The sequence below is a fragment of the Stigmatopora argus genome, chromosome 2 (assembly GCF_051989625.1).
Source record: "Stigmatopora argus isolate UIUO_Sarg chromosome 2, RoL_Sarg_1.0, whole genome shotgun sequence".
Classification (NCBI taxonomy): domain Eukaryota; kingdom Metazoa; phylum Chordata; class Actinopteri; order Syngnathiformes; family Syngnathidae; genus Stigmatopora; species Stigmatopora argus.
This window is the reverse complement of record NC_135388.1, coordinates 13,033,748-13,053,433: the sequence shown is the minus strand read 5'-3', so window position 1 is coordinate 13,053,433 and position 19,686 is coordinate 13,033,748. Positions and strand designations below refer to the sequence as shown.

General features: G+C 40.2%; 1 protein-coding gene across 1 annotated transcript; it reads left to right on the top strand.

The window, feature by feature from the left end:
* The first annotated feature begins 1,269 nt into the window (after positions 1-1,269).
* Positions 1,270-6,753, top strand: rcn1 (reticulocalbin 1, EF-hand calcium binding domain). The gene is made up of 6 exons (XM_077594837.1): positions 1,270-1,730; positions 2,989-3,182; positions 3,290-3,468; positions 5,271-5,331; positions 5,659-5,858; positions 6,005-6,753. The coding sequence occupies exons 1-6, from the start codon at positions 1,507-1,509 to the stop codon at positions 6,110-6,112; spliced, it is 966 nt and encodes a 321-aa protein (XP_077450963.1). The 5' UTR covers positions 1,270-1,506; the 3' UTR covers positions 6,113-6,753.
* The last annotated feature ends 12,933 nt before the right edge of the window (positions 6,754-19,686 follow it).

Below are 19,686 nucleotides of genomic sequence, written 5' to 3'. Positions count from 1 at the left end.
GGCCCTTTTATAAACTAGGGTGTACTATTTATGCAAAACAGCAATGTGCCATGTGCTGGCTTATTATGCTAATGTCGAATGGCAAAATACACGTTTCTTCTGCCCACGACCGAGGATTAGGCATGGCAGTGTCAGCAAGTTGTTTGGAGGCTAGAGACTCTGCTCTTCCACATTACAGCATGTTGAGATGCTGATGTGTAATGCGATTCCTCTGCGAGCAGATGCGATCACACCCACTGTCCAAGCCAACTTGTTTTTAGACTTGCTGAAAACACATCACAAAATCAGTTACCAAATGACGGACCACCTGCAGTATCCGTTCAATTATTTTCAAGTGCGTACAACCGCAATAAAGTCATCAAGGCCCAAAAATTGCTAGTGGGGATTTTTGGGGGGTAAAACAGGCTTTGATTCATAAGATCCTTATGTACACAAGTCAATTATGAGAAATCAGCTTAGGAGGAAGACAGTAAATATCATACCTGTCAACGTCTGCCGATAACTGCCCTCATAAATGATTGATTCCCCTTACAAACCCCCCAAAAACCTTACAAACACCGTACGACTCGTACGGTGTTTGTAAGGTTTTTTTGGGGTTTGTAAGGGGAATCATAATCATTTATAAGGGCAGTTATCGGCAGAGGTTGACAGGTATGAAATATGGAGGTAAAAAGTATTCACATTTTCATTAAAATTCAGTTTATGTTTAATCAATCATCAGTGTTAAACCCTTTTATCATGAGTGCCTATTTTATGTTGGTTTCCTACAGTTTTCCAGTGTGGTAGTAAACCCAAACACACCTGTGGTAAAATATTTTGAGACACTTTGCCATCCTACTTAATGGTGAAGTGTCTCAAAATGGTTAACCAAGGGTGATAGATGACTGGTTTTGAAATCAGAGGTCAAATGATTTGTTATTATTAATATATTTTAAGGGGGAGAATAAATTGATGGGCCCTAACCTGTGGGTCAAGTTTCTGGCTCCTTGAAGTTGAGTTTGATACCTGATCTAGTTAATACAGGGCTAAACGCGGCCGTACGTTTGAGAATTTGACAAGTGTCATCTTCGGCTGAGGCAAACTTTCGAGTAGAAAAGCAAAAAAAAAAGCTCATTTCCCTTAACAAGCAGCCACGTCCATTTCTGCCCCTGGCGTCTTGCAACGTGGCGCCGAAATTCCATCTGCGTCCTTCTGACCAATCACGTGGGCCGTTACAGGGTAGTGAGCGAGAGCCTCTTTTATGCTACACTCTGATTGGCTCGTCAAGAGGTACCCGGAAGTTGCCGCCTAGTTCTGTCCCGTCCATGGAGAAACTGGGCTGTGTCAAATTCTTGACGCGCAAAGCCAAAGGAACAGATCAAATCAAAGCAAATAGTGCCCTATTTTAAGTGGTTTATTACAATTGTGTGATTGATTCTGAACATCAAAAAGGCCATCAAGGAGAAACTGCGGAAAAGATACGTTCGATTAGCCTGCTTATAAACAAAAGCCGGCTTTAGGTATTGAATGATGGAGATCGTCAGCTTGATGTGCACGCTGCTGTTGTGGACCACCGCGGCCCACGGGAAGCCCACCGCGAAGAAAGAGCGTGTCATTCAAGAAACCAACCTAAACGAGAGAACGCAAGACGACAACAGCAGCTTCCAGTATGACCACGAGGCCTTCTTGGGAAAAGAGGAGGCCAGGACGTTCGACCAGCTCACCCCGGAGGAAAGCAAGGACAGACTCGGGTAAGTCCGGGGGGCTGCCCCGCTACACACCCTCCTTCTCCGAAGAGTGTGTTTTTGACACGAATTCCCTGCCACTCCAACTGAACAAGCGTATTGCATGTAACAGTTCATGAATATTTACCAATTAAGAGCCAGGGCATGACAAATATGTGCCATGCATGCCAACGAACCATACACCTAATGACTTTTAATTATAGATCTTCATTAAAGAAGCATTATTGTAGGCTACGGTGTTTGGGTACAACGGTAGGTCACAAGGCAGTCGCTTACACGCCATCCTTTTCGTCTTTAAAATTAACATGCTTGTTTCTTTTTATCATTTCTTGACTCCGACGTGGCTAAAGTGGGTTCCTGTGAGAGTGGGAGGACCCCCTGGTACATCACAACGTGGCAACTGCAGTCTAAGAATACTTTGCTTAAATTGGTCTGCTGCCCCTCCCAATCAGATCTTCAACCAAAGCTCTGTTTCCTGTCTTGAAATACAGCAACAACAACAAAAAAACTGAAATGCATGCCGTGTCAAGAATATGAAGGCATTCAGAACTGCTAATTGGTGTGTAATTACCAGTATCTGTACCACTAAGCATCTGATAGTACAGTATGGAATTTAAGCAACATTTTGTGAATAAAACACCTCTAAAGGAACACAACTCCTACCCCTGTGGAACATGAATATATTTTATAGGCGCTAAACTCACCAAATATCAAAGCATGAGCCGTGGCTGCGTGTTATGCAACACTTCTTCCAAAAGGACCATCCCCAAAATAATTTGAAGCAGAGCAGAAATTGCAACAGCTCATTTTTTAAAACTGCAGTCACATCACTATACAAAACTATTTAATTTTGATTATGAATGCATCGCTCCAGCACCCCAGCAGGACCCTAGTGAGGATAAGCGGTACGGAAATTGAATGAATGAATCATTTAGAAGGCGGGGAGTGGTTAGCGTGTCGGCCTCGATCCCAGGTGGGTCCTCACTGTGTGGAATTTGTATGTTCTCCCCAGACTTGCGTGGTTTTTTTTTTTCCAGGTGTCTCCCACATCCCATGGGAGGCTGCTTGAACACTCTAAATTGCCCCTAGGTATGAGTCTGAGTGGGAAAAGTTGTCCGTCTCCTCGTGTCCTGTGATTGGCTGGCCACCGATTCAGGATATCCTCCGATGGGTGCCTTAAGAAAGCTGGGATAGGCCCAGCCGCCCCCGTTTCCTCTTTAATAATGTTTTAAATATTTCTTTTATATTGGCTTTCTCTTTCCAGTAAAATAGTGCAGCGGATCGACAGCGACGGCAACGGCCTCATCACAACCGATGAGCTCAAAGAATGGATCAAACGCGTCCAGAAGCGTTACGTTTACGAGAATGTGGCGAAGGTTTGGGGAGATTATGATCTCAACAAAGATGACAGGATCTCATGGGAAGAATACAAGAAAGCCACGTATGGATACTACCTCGGTAGGAAATAAACTCCCTTGATTCGAAGGGTTGAAACCGTTCGCCCCGAGCGAAGGCTCATTCATCGCTGCGTACGGCTTTAGTTAAAACATTTCTTGTGTGCTCAGCCAATCCAGGTGAGTTTGATGAGACGACAGACCAATTCAGCTTCAAGAAGATGCTGCCTCGTGATGAGAGGAGATTCAAAACAGCCGATTTGAACGGGGATCAAGTGGCTGACAGAGAAGAGTTCACAGGCTTCCTGCATCCTGAGGAGTTTGACCACATGAAAGAGATTGTAGTGCAGGTGAGCAGTACTCTGTTAGGAAATCATTACAGAGACACCTGCTGAGCTTGTGTGGGTTTTCTCCGGGTGCTCTGTGGTTTCCTCCCACATTCCAAAGACCTGCATGGTAGGCTGATTGGACACTCTAAATTGCCCCGAGGTATGGGTGTGAGTGCGAATGGTTTCCCGTCTGCTTGTGCCCTGTGATTGGCTGGCCACCGATTCAGGGTATCCCCGCTTTTGGCTCGAAGTCAGCTGGGATAGGCTCCAGCACCCCGCGTGACCCTAGTGAAGGTAAAGCGGTTCAGAAAATCAATGAATGAACTTCGATTATATGCATTTATATAATGAGTGTTTGACTTGCTTTTCATAATCATTTAAAAAAATATATTTATATATCTGTTTAACAAACAAAATCGGCTTTAGACATTGCCAATCGCAATTTTTATTTTACTTTTTAAAATTGGAATCAGCTTTCGAAAATCCCATAGCGGTCGACCTCTATTTTAGATGGGTCTGTCTGAGGGGATGCTTCGCAAAATATGCAAAATTCCGATGCTTTCCAAGCCAAAAATGTAAGTGCCCTCCAGATGATAGTTTGTAGTATATATTTTTTGGGGCGAGTCCAGAGGGAGATACTGGCTTTCCCATTTAACACTCGATCTTTAAATATGAATTTGGCCTCATGGAGCGGTTGCGTGGGAAATGTTTCGCAGTAAGGCACTATGCTGCCGTGTTCATAAAAGTTGTACTACCCATTTGACGGAGTTAATTATTAAAAAGGCTCATTTTATGATGTCAGTGAATGGGCCTGAAAAATCGTTCTAACTTGGGCATCTCTCTGATCAGAGAAATGTGTTAAGTTAATTAGTGGTCAGTTTGTTCCAGTAGTCAGGCGCCCCGCAGTTATACATTGTTCTAATTTAATGCCTTCTTTCTCACAATACACTAGCTGTGGTGATGCAACACAGGACACACTGTGTATATAAAAAGGTTAATATTATACATATGTGCTATTCTTTCCTTTGGGAATAAATTGACCCCCCCCCCCCCAAAAAGGGGGTAGAAGCCTAAAACTGAATTCTAATGGAATTTCCAACCATTTCAATGGTTGCCGAATCTCTGCGACACGTCATCGCATCATGTTTTTAATTAGAAATGCCAACTCAAACAGTGTCCCAAAAAAGATGTACTATTTGTTCATTGAGGTTTGCTGTTGACATTTCTGGCTGGATTTTCTTACAGCGTGTATGTTGGTAGTGTGCTTAGAAAATCCACTGAGCTCAGCTGTGCAGTGTAGATTTTATTTTTTACTCTTCACTCAGTGTTTTGTCTCATATGCAACATTTGAGATTGAGTTTAGAATATTGATGGCATTTGTTTATTATTAGTCAGTGCTATTTTACACGTCTATTAAAAATTCATCAGGGTTCAGAGAGGCCATCTCACCTGTAGGGTAATATGCATAGAGTAGATTTATCGTGTGTGTGTGTGTAGAAGAGTGTGTGTGTGTGTGTTGCACGCCACATGTGTCTTTAGTGCACTTGTTAACTGATGACCTAAAGTCTCACCCGTGGACAAAGACATCTAGCGGGGCTTTCAAATGTTTTGCTACATGCTTTAAATGCGGTTGGGGTGTTGGTTCACATCAGCAGAGCTTCTCGTAATTGTAGTGTCAGTGTGCCAGCCCAGCTGTAAAGTGACCCTCGTGTTGAGTCACACTGCCCAGAGCAACCTTTTTCTGTCTTTATTAGTCAAAGCCAAAGTTCTGGCTTGCCGTTGACCCCCGTTAACATGACTTCACCCCGTTTTGACGAATGCAGGAAACCCTGGAGGACATCGACAAGAACGGCGACGGGCACGTGGATGTGGAAGAGTATGTTGGTAAGTCAGAACAATTATTTGAAACCATTTGCAGAGATGTACGTTTCATCTTTGTTAAAGAGTGGCTTGTTTAAAATTAATTTAAAAAGGACACAGAATATTTGCAGTTGATTCTTCAAATACAAGTGACAGGAAACACCAAAAAGTCAGAGCAACTCAAAATGAAGTGTTTTGACCTCCACAATTTGTTTAACTATTTGGACATAAATTTCATGAAAATATTCTACTGCAACCTTTTTAGCATGCCACATTTTGTTGGGTTTGAGTATCAGGGGTTTATATTTTCACAATATGTATCATAACAACAAAATTCTTACCTGTTTTCAGCTGACATGTTCGCTCAGGAAGATGGTGGCCCAGAGCCAGACTGGCTGAAGACCGAAAGGGACCAGTTTTCGGACTTCAGAGACTTGAATAAAGATGGGAAAATGGACCGGGAAGAAATCCGCCAATGGATTATGCCACAAAACTACGACCACGCCCAGGCTGAGGCGCGACATCTGGTCTATGAGTCTGACCAGGACAAGGTATGAAATTCTTATTGACACAAAGTTGATATGGTGCGTCTGATTGTCCTTGAATATGGGCAAATGCCATTCCTCATTCAAAGATACGATGTATTGACATGCAATTTATCATCATGGCCAAATGACAGCATTTGCATTATTTTCAGGACCAAATGCTGACCGAAGAAGAGATCCTGGAGAACTGGAACATGTTTGTAGGAAGTCAGGCCACCAACTATGGAGAGGACCTTACCCGGAACCATGATGAGCTTTAAGGAGGTTTTGTGTCCAATTGGTTGAATTTATTCGCCGTATGACGGAAGATCAGTCTTGTTCAACCAGCTCTCCATGTCGAAATGTTGGTCCAAGAACTGTACTGCAGATAAGGAATAGGTTAGAAGACTTTTTGACCAAAATGGGTCCATTGTTACACTGTTTCTGACATTCAGAAGCAGCAAGTCGTTCTTGAAATTGACAATGCCTTACCACCGCCATTTTGGCTTAGTTGCCTCACAACATGCAGTACTTTACGGTAACACTTTGATAACAACATTAATGTGAAGCTCTAACTCAAGGAATCAAACTTTATTTATTTACGTTGTAGAAATGGTCAGGCCGTTTGCATGAAAAATATTTTTAATCTTTCTTATACTGTTTCTGTTAAATGAAGTTAAAACAGCAATGTTTTAACTGCAGTTTTATTGCACGTGATATTTTGTTTTAGTTAAAGCAGTGTTACTAAAGTTACTTGTTGATCTGTTCGCTGCCCAAAATCTTTTTACTTCTATTTTTATAGGTTTTTTTTCCTTTTATTATTGTCCAAACACTACATTTACTTTCTTGACCTACATTGTTGACTGAAAAGCACTAACATGTCTTAATTTCAATAATGTACAAATTAAAAAAGACTATCTTAGCTCTCAGTTGAATCTGTCTCGTCGGCAATGATACTAAAATCGATGTCATATTCAAATATACTATAAGGAATAATGAGATGAGGTCTCAGGGCATTAGATCATGCTCACTTGTTTCAGATGATAGTTTTGTTTTGGGAGACATTCAACTTTGGTACAACCGTCCATACATTTTCATACATTGGTATAGAAATATACAGCCAAGGGTGAAAAATTGACTCCCTTCCCTCCCAGGAGGAAACGAACTATAAAACAGAAACCCATCTGATTTAAACAAACAAGAACAAATCTTTCATGCATTCATTTCCCACACATAAACAACTATATTCAGCAGTTTAAAGTATTTTTAACTGCTACTTATTAATTTAAATAGCCCACTTTCACGTACGGCTCATCAATTAGCTAAAGTCCATTAGCATACTAGCTTAAGCACTGCACCAATTGTGACACCACACATCAGTGTAAAAGCTCAACAGTGCATCACCAAAAGGTTATGAGGTAATTAAAGTCACATTTAGGCGTTTACATTTTACACGCAACAATAAATGTAAGGGAACACAGGTAAATTGGAACAACATAGACACCTCCAGCTAATAGAAGCCGAAATTCATTCTTTTCACCTTTAATGGTATGTGCAAGGGTCACTAACTTAACAGGACATCGTAAATGCAAATCTGACAAAAGCATCAGGATTCTTTAAGAGCTCATTTTATTGCTTCGGTTGGACAAGAATAGCGTAGTAACGGAGGATAGGTTGAAAGGTAGAAGGTCAGCAAACTCGCCAAAAAAGGGAGTTCTTTTAATAAGCATTTTCAGTGATTAAAAACTCCACTGGGTATGTTCCAGTAATATTGGAAGCATCTAGGTGGCCCTCCTGAGTTGAGACAAAGCCTGGTCCTGCTTCACAATTCAACGCGGTCTCCAAATGTGACTTCTTAACTCCTTTAACATCAAGAACAAATGGACCCTGTCGTCAACCTTCAAGAACGATTGGCGTCTACACACTGCTCGCCACACGTTGCCGCAGTTCAGACGCAGAGTGGAGTTGACTGGCTCTCGCTGCTGGCTGTTGCCGTTCAAAACAGTGCGATGTAACTGAGAAAGCGTCTCCGCCACCCAGCGTGTCCCCTCTGCCTGCTCATGTGGAACATATGGATATATGTGTGCCACTTAACAGGACAAGTCAAGCGGGACCAATGCGATAAAGCTCATTAGGAACAAGGGGACAGCACGATGCATGTGTTGTTCTGTCCCAATGTACGACCCTTTGCCAGCACACTATGAGCAATGTCTGGAAAGCTTGTTTTTCTTAGGACTCTGTTGAATTAATTAGACATTTTGCTGGATTGAATATAGAAGGCTATACGACAACAACAATGATTGCTTTATAAAAATGCACACAAACTTGCACTAGCCCAGCATCCAAGAAAATACATAAGTCTGGTGTTTTCTGCCGCTGCCTAGTTTTTGTAGACCGTATAAACCCTTGTTATGGAAAAATCTCTAAGTTTGTGACCACCAATGTTGCCTCTGGTGTGCGTTTTGAGAGTTTGACAGCAAAAAGAAGGATGTTTATGTAACAACATCAACTGCGTTTCATTCTCATAAATTGTGACAGGTGTTGTATTCTCTGTTTTAGGGGAATTGCATTTGAGTTTTTTTCTGTTTTGCCTTTCTAATGTCACTACACCAAATCCAGGATTTTTTTGCTTGACTTGAGTGCAAAAAATAGGGCTATACTATTGTTGCATTGTGAGCAACTCAATTCACAACAAGAGTCAGTTTTGCATATTGTGAAGAATTCTTACAAAAAAGACGTTTCTAACGATTCATTTCTAATATAGTTCAAAGGTTATGGTCCAACTCCCTGGAACTCTCAAGTAGAAAATAAGTGTTTCTTTCTCACACTTGTCCTCATAATCGCTCCTCGAAAGGTGCTTTTCCTTTAAAAAATGTACACTCGTAATATGATTCACTTATTTGCTTGGATCCATGCTCACAAGTTTAATATTGTCCTCATAGTCAATTTATACATCAGGATTTAATTTTTTTATTAAGGTGAAGTTACTTGTTGGACAAAGCGAAATTCGCTTGAGGAGCTTCAATTAATAAGGCCATAGCCCTGTCAAATTGAAAAACAGTGGTTTGCCGCCATCACCTAATTATGCCCACCCCCACCGCACCGAGAAAGTGTCCACACTTGCAACCTACATTTGAATAATTAGTCGACCTAAGACACTAATAGACTTCCTGTAAATAGCATATGAGCTTTGTCATGTGTCAGGGTCCATTGCTTTGTGTGTTTGCTTGTATGTGAATGTGTAAAATCTGAGTTTGTATAAAATGATGGGGTTCACAAACCATATACACTGGCCTGCCTCTTGGCCATATTTAAAAGGACGCTCAGACCTCCTCTTTATCATGGCGTTCCTTTAATCATTTTCTGTGTATGCATGTGTGTGAGGTAATGCCTTCAGACGGTTCTCATATGAGCGTCTCCTTAAATCAAGCCTTCTTTGTTGATAATAATGAGCCCTCTGGGTGAGAACAGACTCCTGAAACTATCGTCTCAATCGGCTGCAGTCTATTCCAACACTTGAGTGTCTTTTTGCCGTTCAATAGTTATTTCTTGTAATTCAATCCCAGGAATTTAATCTCTTCTTCTTTAATTATTTGAAATATTTTTTCCTCATGTCTTTTTAATTTATGGTGGTTCCCACTATTAGGATTTGTTGGGCTGAAGACATGGGAGTGTTGGATCGTGACCGGACGTTTGGTCGCCGGACGTTTGGTCGCCCGGACGTTTGGTCGCCCGGGTGAATATAATTTTGAGAGCTGGTTTCAACAGTAGATATTTAGATATTAAACTCTCTCATGAATATAATTTTGAGAGCTGGTTTCAACAGTAAACTCTGTCATGTCAAATGTCCGGCGACCAAACGTCCGGGCGACCAAACGTCCGGGCAACCAAACGTCCGGGCGACCAAACGTCCTGCGACCAAACGTCCGGCGACCAAACGTCCGAGTACAGTGTTGGATTTCTGCCCTTTATTTTATATTAAATAGAATTAAAGTAGTATTAATAACAATGTTGAATTGCACACGTGTTTAGGTTAAAATAGCACTCTATTATGAAAAATGTAAGCGTCAACCAATTTAGAGTGTAGTACACTTTTTGCCCGACATTAGCTGGGATAGGCTCTGGCATCCTGTGACTCTGAAAGCGGTTTTGGTATGGGAGAAGAAAACGTGCTGAGCAATATGTGCAACTGTAGTGCGTGCCATTGCAGTGTGGGGTTTTCAGCAATGTTCATGTTTTACTGTACTGTATACTGAGTTTAAAGTCCATGTATTGTACTCTTATGTACTGGTACATCTTGTATTTTGATGATAGATATTTACCTTATTGTCTGTTAAGTCGATAGTTCATTCTGCGTTTCGCCATGTTTTCATCCACAACTTGGCATGCCGTATTTAAAGTGAAATACTTTTTAATACAAATGCTGCCTATTTTATCCCAACGAGACTGATATCTTTAGACAAAATGTTTCTCTCGCTCCATTTGTCCGCATTGGTCCTCCTTGTTTCTCTGCTCCCCTTTTCCCAGCATCTGGAATCCTGTGGGATGGAAGGGGGAGATGAGGAAGCCGTGTTTCATCCTGCTCTTCCCCAGGGGGTCTTGCTGTGCTTTGTGATCTTGTATCTCACATGATGAAGATGTATCTAATCCTGTTAGAAGTGGGCATCTTCCAGCGTAATACACCGGGAGATGAAAGACGGGGAGAAAGAGAAGGGAATTTCAAGAATCATCATTACATTGGTGTGTAATTTTGTTCATTTTTATTCTCGTGGGAGCTTCCTCTCAAGGTGCCTTCCTCAATCTGCTCCCTGAGTGAGAAAGATGACCCTCCAGGCTCCATCTGAGCTCCAGGCCCCTCTAGGCCAAACCATTCCCCGTGCTCCTATACACTGCAGCCCCTCAGGCTCCGTGCTACACCGCAGGGAATTCAACCATACCCAAGACCCCCTCTGCCCCTCAGACTGTACAGAGTTGTACACAAGAGCCTGAAGGGAGAGGGATAGGAACGAGGCTGTCTGCGAAAAAAAAAAAAAAAACATGCCCGACTTGCCATGCCATCAAACCTCGAGAGCGCCGCCTGTTGTTGCAGTGCAGTCCTTGCGCATAGGCCTCCAAGTAAGTTTGATCTCTCTGGGGCTTGGTCCCTTGGGCTTCACAGAGGCCCCCTTCAACCCCCTCAGCTACATGCGCACTGACCTTTCCAACACACGGAGGATAACTAATGTCTTTTTGGCATAAGGAATCAAAACAGAAGCTGGATGATAATGTTGGATGCACCTGGGACTTCAACAAATGGCATATGGAAAAGAACATTCCCACAATAACAAGGCTGTGTGAATTAAATGTAAAAAAAAGCACTACATATGCCAAGTCAAATGTGGACTAGAGCAGAAGTACATTTTGTGTGAGAGCTGTTTTCCTCTGGGTCTCACTGAGATCCAACATCCATAATTTCTACACTCACCCTCATAAAATCAACTTTGTCTTTTGGGCACCATTAGCAATTGTTCTAATACTTTAGTTAATGTTCAGGAGAGTTTGCTCTTCTAAATGATTCATTGTGGAAGGGTTAATGTCAATGTTTTTGTTTTTTTAGTTCAAATTTGCAAATGTTCGATTCATTCATTTTTACATTTTATTGTTGATAAGCTATACATTTATTTAACAAAACAGTACTGTTTCACTAATTGCTTAGTTTGATATTTTAAAGAACAATTATCCCATAATTTAAAAAAAAACTGCTATCTACAGATGCTTTCAAACAGTATAAATGATTTTTACAAAACTTCTGTAATTATTCATTGTTTCTGTTCATTTTATAATGTTATCCAACTCTATCTCTGTAGAAGTTGCAATATTATCTAAACTCCACTTTCACTGTAATGTACAAAAAGAAGATTTTGATTATGAAAATGCTCAGTGGGCTAGAACATTTTGGTTTGTATGTTGGTTGCTCTCTGGTTAAACTTTTCCTAACCCTGTTTTAAACGGCAGGCTATCCAAAAAAATAAAAATTAAAGAACGAAACACTTTCAAGACTTCCATATGCGCTTCCTTGCAGACGCATGCAGCAGAAGCTTACCAGGTGTACGTCATCCAAGATTACCCACGCCAGCACACCTTGAAGGCAAATAGCCAGTGTTACACTTTTCGGGCATCTGGCGTGTGTTTTGGAGGTTGTGGGCGGGTGAGTGTGTGCGCGTGCGTATGTTCATGCTTTAAGGTTGGTACTAACGTTTGCCAGGATGAGATAACTGCCATAAAAATACCCTTCTTATACCTAAAGGCTGTTTACACACAAACAAAGCAAAGTGGTCTGACCCTGTTGTCCACACAAGAACAGAAGTTGGGAACGAGATTGCAGGCCACATTTACACAACTATCTAGGTCAGATGTCACATTTAGTATGTGAGGACAACTGTTAACTGGAACATTTAAGAGGGAGCACCTAACATTGCCTTGGTTGGTTCATTTTATATGTACAGAACTTTGTTTCATTGTATTTGCAAATCATTTTGTCTGTGTGCAGACCTGTTAGTTTATAGTTGGTTCACCCACTGTTCCCCTAGAACTTTTTTTCAATCAAGCAGAATCGGAAGGAAGCTGCGAGATCAATCCAAAGGTTGCCATGTCTTTGAATGTGTGCGATAATAACGGTGGTAATGGCTGGGGGTATTTAAAGGCACGAGGTCCTTGTGCTCCATGCAGACTTGGCAGCCTGCAGTTAGGAGTGAAGCAGAGTGAGTAAAATGTTCACGTCGACCATCCCTGTGATCTTCCTGTGGTTGCCAGTGGCCCCCCGTGGAAGTAGAACAAAGGCAAAGGCACGTCTTAATCAAAGTGCAGTGGATTAAGAAGGAGAAAAAAAAAAACACATGGAGGACATGATCCCTTACAGTCATTACGTGGATGGGAAAACAAGCAGGATCACCACCTTGAAATAAAGCACTCGTGACACTCGAGGCATTTCATTCTACTTGTGTCCAGACTTGCTGAGGAAATAATAATTCATTGAGGTAAGGGGTTGAAAATTCAAGCAATATAACAAATTACATTAATAACTAAATTCTCTTCTCAAATTCTCACCTTACGAAAATTACTATTCCACATTGGTACAAATACAAACAGGAACTCATCTCATCCCACCACTTTTAACCTCATTATGGTCATGGAGGGTGCTGGAGCCTATCCCAGCTGACTCCAGAGGTGGGTGAGAACCTTGAATCGGTGGCCAGCCAATCACAGGGTACAAGGAGACAGAAAACCATGTACACTCACATCCATACCTAGGGGCAATTTAGGGTGTCCAATCAGCCTACCATGCATGTTTTTTGGAATGTGGGAGGAAACTGTAGTACCTGGAAGAAACCCACACAGGCCCAGGAACATGCAAACTCCACACAGATGGCCATGACCTGGATATGAACCCAGGACCCCAGCGCTGTGAGGCCAACGCGCTAACTACTCACGCCACCGGGCCACCCACAAATAGGAACTGATTGGGCAAAAAAAGTACAGACGCTCCCCTACTTACGAACGCAATTGGTTCCGAGCGATTGTTCATAAGTTGAATTTGTTTGTAAGTTGATTCAGTGCTATATTTTGTATTATAATTTATGTTTAAGGCCGATATAAGTATATTGAAGGTTTATATAAGTGCATTTGTATGTTTAAGGCTTGTATAAGTAACACACATTGATTTGTACTGAGAAAAAAACATTTAATAAAATGGAGAGAATATGTACAGTACTGTAGAGAGAGAGAGAGAGATTTATGTATTAGAAACTGGCCAAAAGAAGCGACCTAATGACGATTGCACAGTTTTCTTCTTTTTTTCATCATAAATGATGCGGTAGCACTGTATGGCATCATTCAATTGATTTGCAAACATTGTGCAACGTTCAATATTTGGGTCCTGCTGCTCGATCTTTCTGTTTATAAATGGTACTGACGGTCGAACGATTCAATGCCCGTGAAACGCTCACCACTCTCACGCGCATCAAGCTTCGTTATTATTGCCACTCGTTTCAAATGAAATGGCTTGCCTCTTCCTTGCAACTCCCTCAATAGAAGCCTTTAGCTTTTTACCAACCATATTCAATATTGGATGCATGAGATATTTAATGATACAAATGAAAAAGGTTCTTTGCACACTGGAGATACATTCACGCACTTTCGCATTGCAACGAAGAAGAAGGTAGATGCTGGGTGAGCTGAGCTCTCACAGCGCCAGGCGTCGGTATTAGCGGCGGAAAGAAGTTCTACTCCGAAAAAGGCGCGAAATACAAAATTGGACTTGCGAACATTTTTGGACTTAAATGCAATTTGCAGACATGTTCGTATGTACCGTTGTTCGTAAGTTGAATGTTCGTAAGTAGGGGAGCGTCTGTATATAGTAAGGCTTTTTTCTTTAAAAATCGACATAGTATAGTAAGGCTAAGAAAGTCGGAGAATAAATCTGACTTCTGATTCTTCTACTAGTTATTGCTGTGGTCCAGTGGCAAAAATATTGGGTTCAGAACTTGAGGTGGGAATCAGGAGTGAGTTCAATTCCACTCTTTGCAATTCACAAATTGTTTATTGAGGTAATGAAAAGGATAAATATAACTTCCAATCACTTCATTTCAGAAGTCACTGTGGTCCAGTTGCAAAGACAAACGGTCAGAACTTCTGGTGGACTCAAGTTCAAATCAGGAATGAGTTCAATTCCTCTCTTTGCAATTCTCAAATTGTTTATTTAGGTAATGAAAAGGATAGATATAACTTCCAATCACATCATTTCAGAAGTCACTGTGGTCCAGTGGCAAAGACAATGGGTCAGAACTTCAGGTGGACTCAAGTTCAAATCAGGAATGAGTTCAATTCCTCTCTTTGCAATTCTCAAATTGTTTATTTAGGTAATGAAAAGGATAGATATAACTTCCAATCACATCATTTCAGAAGTCACTGTGGTCCAGTGGCAAAGACAATGGGTCAGACCTTCAGGTGGACTCAAGTTCAAATCAGGAATGAGTCCAATTCCTCTCTTTGCAATTCTCAAATTGTTTATTTAGGTAATGAAAAGGATAAATATAACTTCCAATCACATCATTTCAGAAGTCACTGTGGTCCAGTGGCAAAGACAATGGGTCAGAACTTCAGGTGGACTCAAGTTCAAATCAGGAATGAGTTCAATTCCTCTCTTTGCAATTCTCAAATTGTTTATTTAGGTAATGAAAAGGATAGATATAACTTCCAATCACATCATTTCAGAAGTCACTGTGGTCCAGTGGCAAAGACAATGGGTCAGACCTTCAGGTGGACTCAAGTTCAAATCAGGAATGAGTTCAATTCCTCTCTTTGCAATTCTCAAATTGTTTATTTAGGTAATGAAAAGGATAAATATAACTTCCAATCATTTATAGGCGGGCCGCCTCGTGGTGTAGTGGGTCAGTCACCTGCCTGCGACATGGGTGTCGAGGGTTCACGTCCCGGTGTCGCCAGTCAACAACTGTATGGTGTCGGCAGTCAGCCGAAGGCTGACTGTCGAACACCACCAGGAACCCCCCCTCCCAACTGTCTTCCGGTCAGCCGAAGGCTGACCGGAAATATTGTTTTGCTGAAAAAAATGACTAAGTCTTTATTTGAATGAAAAAAGGATTACCCATTTACTGAACTACTAGTGTAGTGATTAATCAAACGAGAGCGGGATTTGAACCCCATTTCCCACGTAGCAGTCAAATCCACTAACTTGAGGTCTGTCTGACCCATTGTCTTTGCCACTGGACCACAGTGACTTCTGAATTGAGGTGATTGGAAGTTATATTTATCATTTTCATCACCTCAATAAACAATTTGAGATTTGCAAAGAGTGGACTTGAACTCACTCCAGATTTGAACTTGTGTCCAACTTCAATTTCAACCCATTGTTCTTGCCACTGGACCACAGTGACTTCTGAAATGAGGTGATTGGAAGTTATATTTATCATTTTCATCACCTCAATAAACAATTTGAAATTTGCAAAGAGTGGACTTGAACTCACTCCAGATTCAAACTTGTGTCCAACTTCAATTTCAACCCATTGTTCTTGCCACTGGACCACAGTGACTTCTGAAATGAGTTGATTGGAAGTTATATTTATCATTTTCATCACCTCAATAAACAATTTGAGATTTGCAAAGAGTGGACTTGAACTCACTCCAGATTTGAACTTGTGTCCAACTTCAATTTCAACCCATTGATCTTGCCACTGGACCACAGTGACTTCTGAAATGAGGTGATTGGAAGTTATATTTATCATTTTCATCACCTCAATAAACAATTTGAGATTTGCAAAGAGTGGACTTGAACTCACTCCAGATTCAAACTTGTGTCCAACTTCAATTTCAACCCATTGTTCTTGCCACTGGACCACAGTGACTTCTGAAATGAGGTGATTGGAAGTTATATTTATCATTTTCATCACCTCAATAAACAATTTGAGATTTGCAAAGAGTGGACTTGAACTCACTCCAGATTCAAACTTGTGTCCAACTTCAATTTCAACCCATTGTTCTTGCCACTGGACCACAGTGAATTCTGAAATGAGTTGATTGGAAGTTATATTTATCATTTTCATCACCTCAATAAACAATTTGAGATTTGCAAAGAGTGGACTTGAACTCACTCCAGATTTGAACTTGTGTCCAACCTCAATTTCAACCCATTGTTCTTGCCACTGGACCACAGTGTCTTCTAAAAAAAATGTGATTGGAAGTTATATTTATCCTTTTCATTACCTCAATAAACAATTTGAGAATTGCATAGAGTGGAATCAAACTCACTTCTGATTTGAACTTGAGTCCCCATGAAGTTCTGACACATTGTCTTTGCCACTGCACCACAGTAAAGTTGGAAGTTGTATTTATCCTTTTCATTACCTCAATAAACAATTTGAGAATTGCAACGAGTGGAATTGAACTCGCTCCTGATTGCCGCCTCATGGTCTGACCCAATGATTTTGCCAGTGGACCACAGCACCAACTAGACGGTGAAGAATCAGAAGTCAGATTTATTCTCCGACTCTCTTAGCCTTACTTGCTATGTCATTTTTTAAAGAAAAAAAGCCTTACTATACTATGTCGTTTTTTAAGAAAAGAAGCCTTACAATACAATATCGTTTTTTAAGAAAAAAAGGCTTCCTCTACTATTCGTTTTTCAAGAAAAAAAGCCACGCTATACTATGTCGTTTTTTAGGGGGGAAAAGCCATACTATACTATGTCGTTTTTTAAGAAAAAAAGCCTTACTATACTATGTCGTTTTTTAAGAAAAAAAGCCATACTATACTATGTCATTTTTTAAAGGAAAAAAGCCATACTATACTATGTCGTTTTTTAGGGGGAAAAGCCATACTATACTATGTCGTTTTTTTAGGGAAAAAGCCTTCCTCTACTATGTCGTTTTTCAAGAAAAAAAGCCACGCTATACTATGTCGTTTTTTTCGGGGAAAAAAGCCATACTATACTATGTCGTTTTTTTAGGAAAAAAGCCTTACTATACTATGTCGTTTTTTAAGAAAAAAAGCCTTACTATACATGGTCTTTTTTAAACAAAAAAGCCTTACTATACATGGTCATTTTTTAAGAAAAAAGCCTTACTATACATGGTCTTTTTTGTAAATAAAAAGCCTTACTATACTATGTCGTTTTTAAAGACAAAAAAGCCTTACTATACTGTGTCGTTTTTAAAGAAAATAAGCCTTACTATACTATGTCGTCTTTAAAGAAAAAAGCCTATACTATGTGATTTTTTAAGAAAAAAAGCCTTACTATACTATGTCGTCTTTTAAGAAAAACGCTTTACTGTACATGGTCGTTTTTTTTAAAATAAAAAAGCCTTACTATACATGGTCATTTTTTAATAAAAACCCTTAATATAAGTTGTCATTTTTAAAGAAAAAAGCCTGACTATATATACATAGTATTTATTTTTTAAACAAATAAAAGCTTTACTTTACATAGACCACTTTTTTTAAAGAAAAAGCCTTACGATGTCCAGCCATTCAAGTCATTTTGCATGCCAGCTTTACGTTTGTACCAAATCTCGGGGTATTCTTTGCTCAGTTATGAAGCACGTCTAATAAGATGAATAAATATTTGACATTATCGTCGACAAGGAAAAAGAGTGTCGCCAAACTTTCGTCAAAACATATATGTACTCTTAAAAAAAACACAGTAAACGCACATGGATATTGGAATTTTATATTTATATAGTGTACGCTTATGGCACATCTTAGAACCAGAAAGTGGTATTCTCTAGGCCGCTTTTCTCAGTTCTCAGCACTCCCAAATAAGTGGGCATGAAGGAAGGAAGATGAGGGCAGATACTTTCATAATAAGGCAACTAATTTCAAATTTCACCATTTTCAGAACAAATTCAATTAGGAATTCGATTCCATTGAAATAATACACTGATAACACACTTCATCCAAGGCTCATCTTCTTTGACCCGTCTTATGCATGAAATTAAAACATTAGAAAACGACTTTTGGGGGTTGCCGTTTGGGTGAATCGAAAGAAATTTAAAAATAAATAAATAATACTTTAAAAATTGTGTATTTGCTGGTTTTGTAGCTGCAGCTCAGTGCTCAAGTGGGCTCAAGAATTGCTATTTTCAGTAGAGGTGTTGCTAGCATCTTTGGAGGATGTCAACAATATTGAAGCTGTTTCAATAGATTTTATTTAGTATTTACCATATCCAGGTTGAATGTTGTACTACTTTAGAGCTGGACATACAGGAAATTGACATGCTTCAATGGCATTCTATATTCACCAGCTAGAGAGGCCTATGCTTGGATGGTCGCGTGTCGACATGGCTCCATGACATCATCAACCTGCAGAGGCCCATATTGGCTCATATTTTATTAACATACCTGCTGCAGCTGAGTCATCTGGCGGCACACGAGCTGGTCCCACAAGTATACGTCCACAAGATGCATATTTGATGCTGGTGATGATGATGATGTTGATGGTGAGGGAGGGTTATGGTGATGCCCACACTGAACAACTCCGTCCTGGTCCAAACTTCTCACTCCTCAAATTAGCATATTTATTGAAGTCACTTTGTAGCACTAAGGGGGACAGTAAAGGGAGCATTGAGTGGAGAAGTATTTGCTTCAATCATACATTGGCTACCTCAAATAGAGAATAGTGCACCAAGCTACAAAGGCTGACACTGCCATCATGTGGTTTCTTGGGAAAAATGTCTTTCCTGACTTAAAATGAACAAAGCCTCACTCCAAATCATGAAGGTTACCAAGTGTGTGTCTACAATTACTTACCCATTCAATTACAAGGCACTTATTTCACTCATTGGCTGTCCAACTCCTGCAATAAAAAAAACAGAATCCGTCCAATACATTTTGACAGCGAGAGTTGGCAGCAATCATTCTAATTGGATGCCCAGTGCCATAGGTCCCACTGAATAATGAGCATTCCCAGTTCTCCCAGTTGAATTAGACGTCTATTATTGTCCAGGGGGGGGCAATGAGTTTATAGTAAATATTCTCATCAAATATTTTAAACGATTTTTATATTGGTTTTAAATTACAAAACAAAATAATGTTTTTTAATTACCAAAAATAGTCATCTCCCCCATAAATGGTAAATTAAACTTATTAGAATTTTTGCAACCGTTCTATATTGATAATTCCAATGAAATTAATTCATTACATTTTTTAATATAGTCTGAGAACCTATTTTTCCTGGTTTTCTCACTGTAAAAACCAAAAAGCTGTTATTACAAACTTTATTGTAATTTTATTTTAAGTCAGGGTATTTTCTCCCCTTTTTTATCTTTCTCTCATTAGTTTTTGTCTTCTATGGTTGTTTGCAGGG

Coding starts and splice junctions, on each gene's coding strand:
- rcn1 (XM_077594837.1), top strand. CDS start 1,507: ATGATGGAGATCGTCAGCTTGATGTGCACGCTGCTGTTGTGGACCACC. Junction 1,731..2,988: donor GAAAGCAAGGACAGACTCGG/GTAAGTCCGGGG, acceptor TTCTCTTTCCAG/TAAAATAGTGCAGCGGATCG. Junction 3,183..3,289: donor CACGTATGGATACTACCTCG/GTAGGAAATAAA, acceptor TTGTGTGCTCAG/CCAATCCAGGTGAGTTTGAT.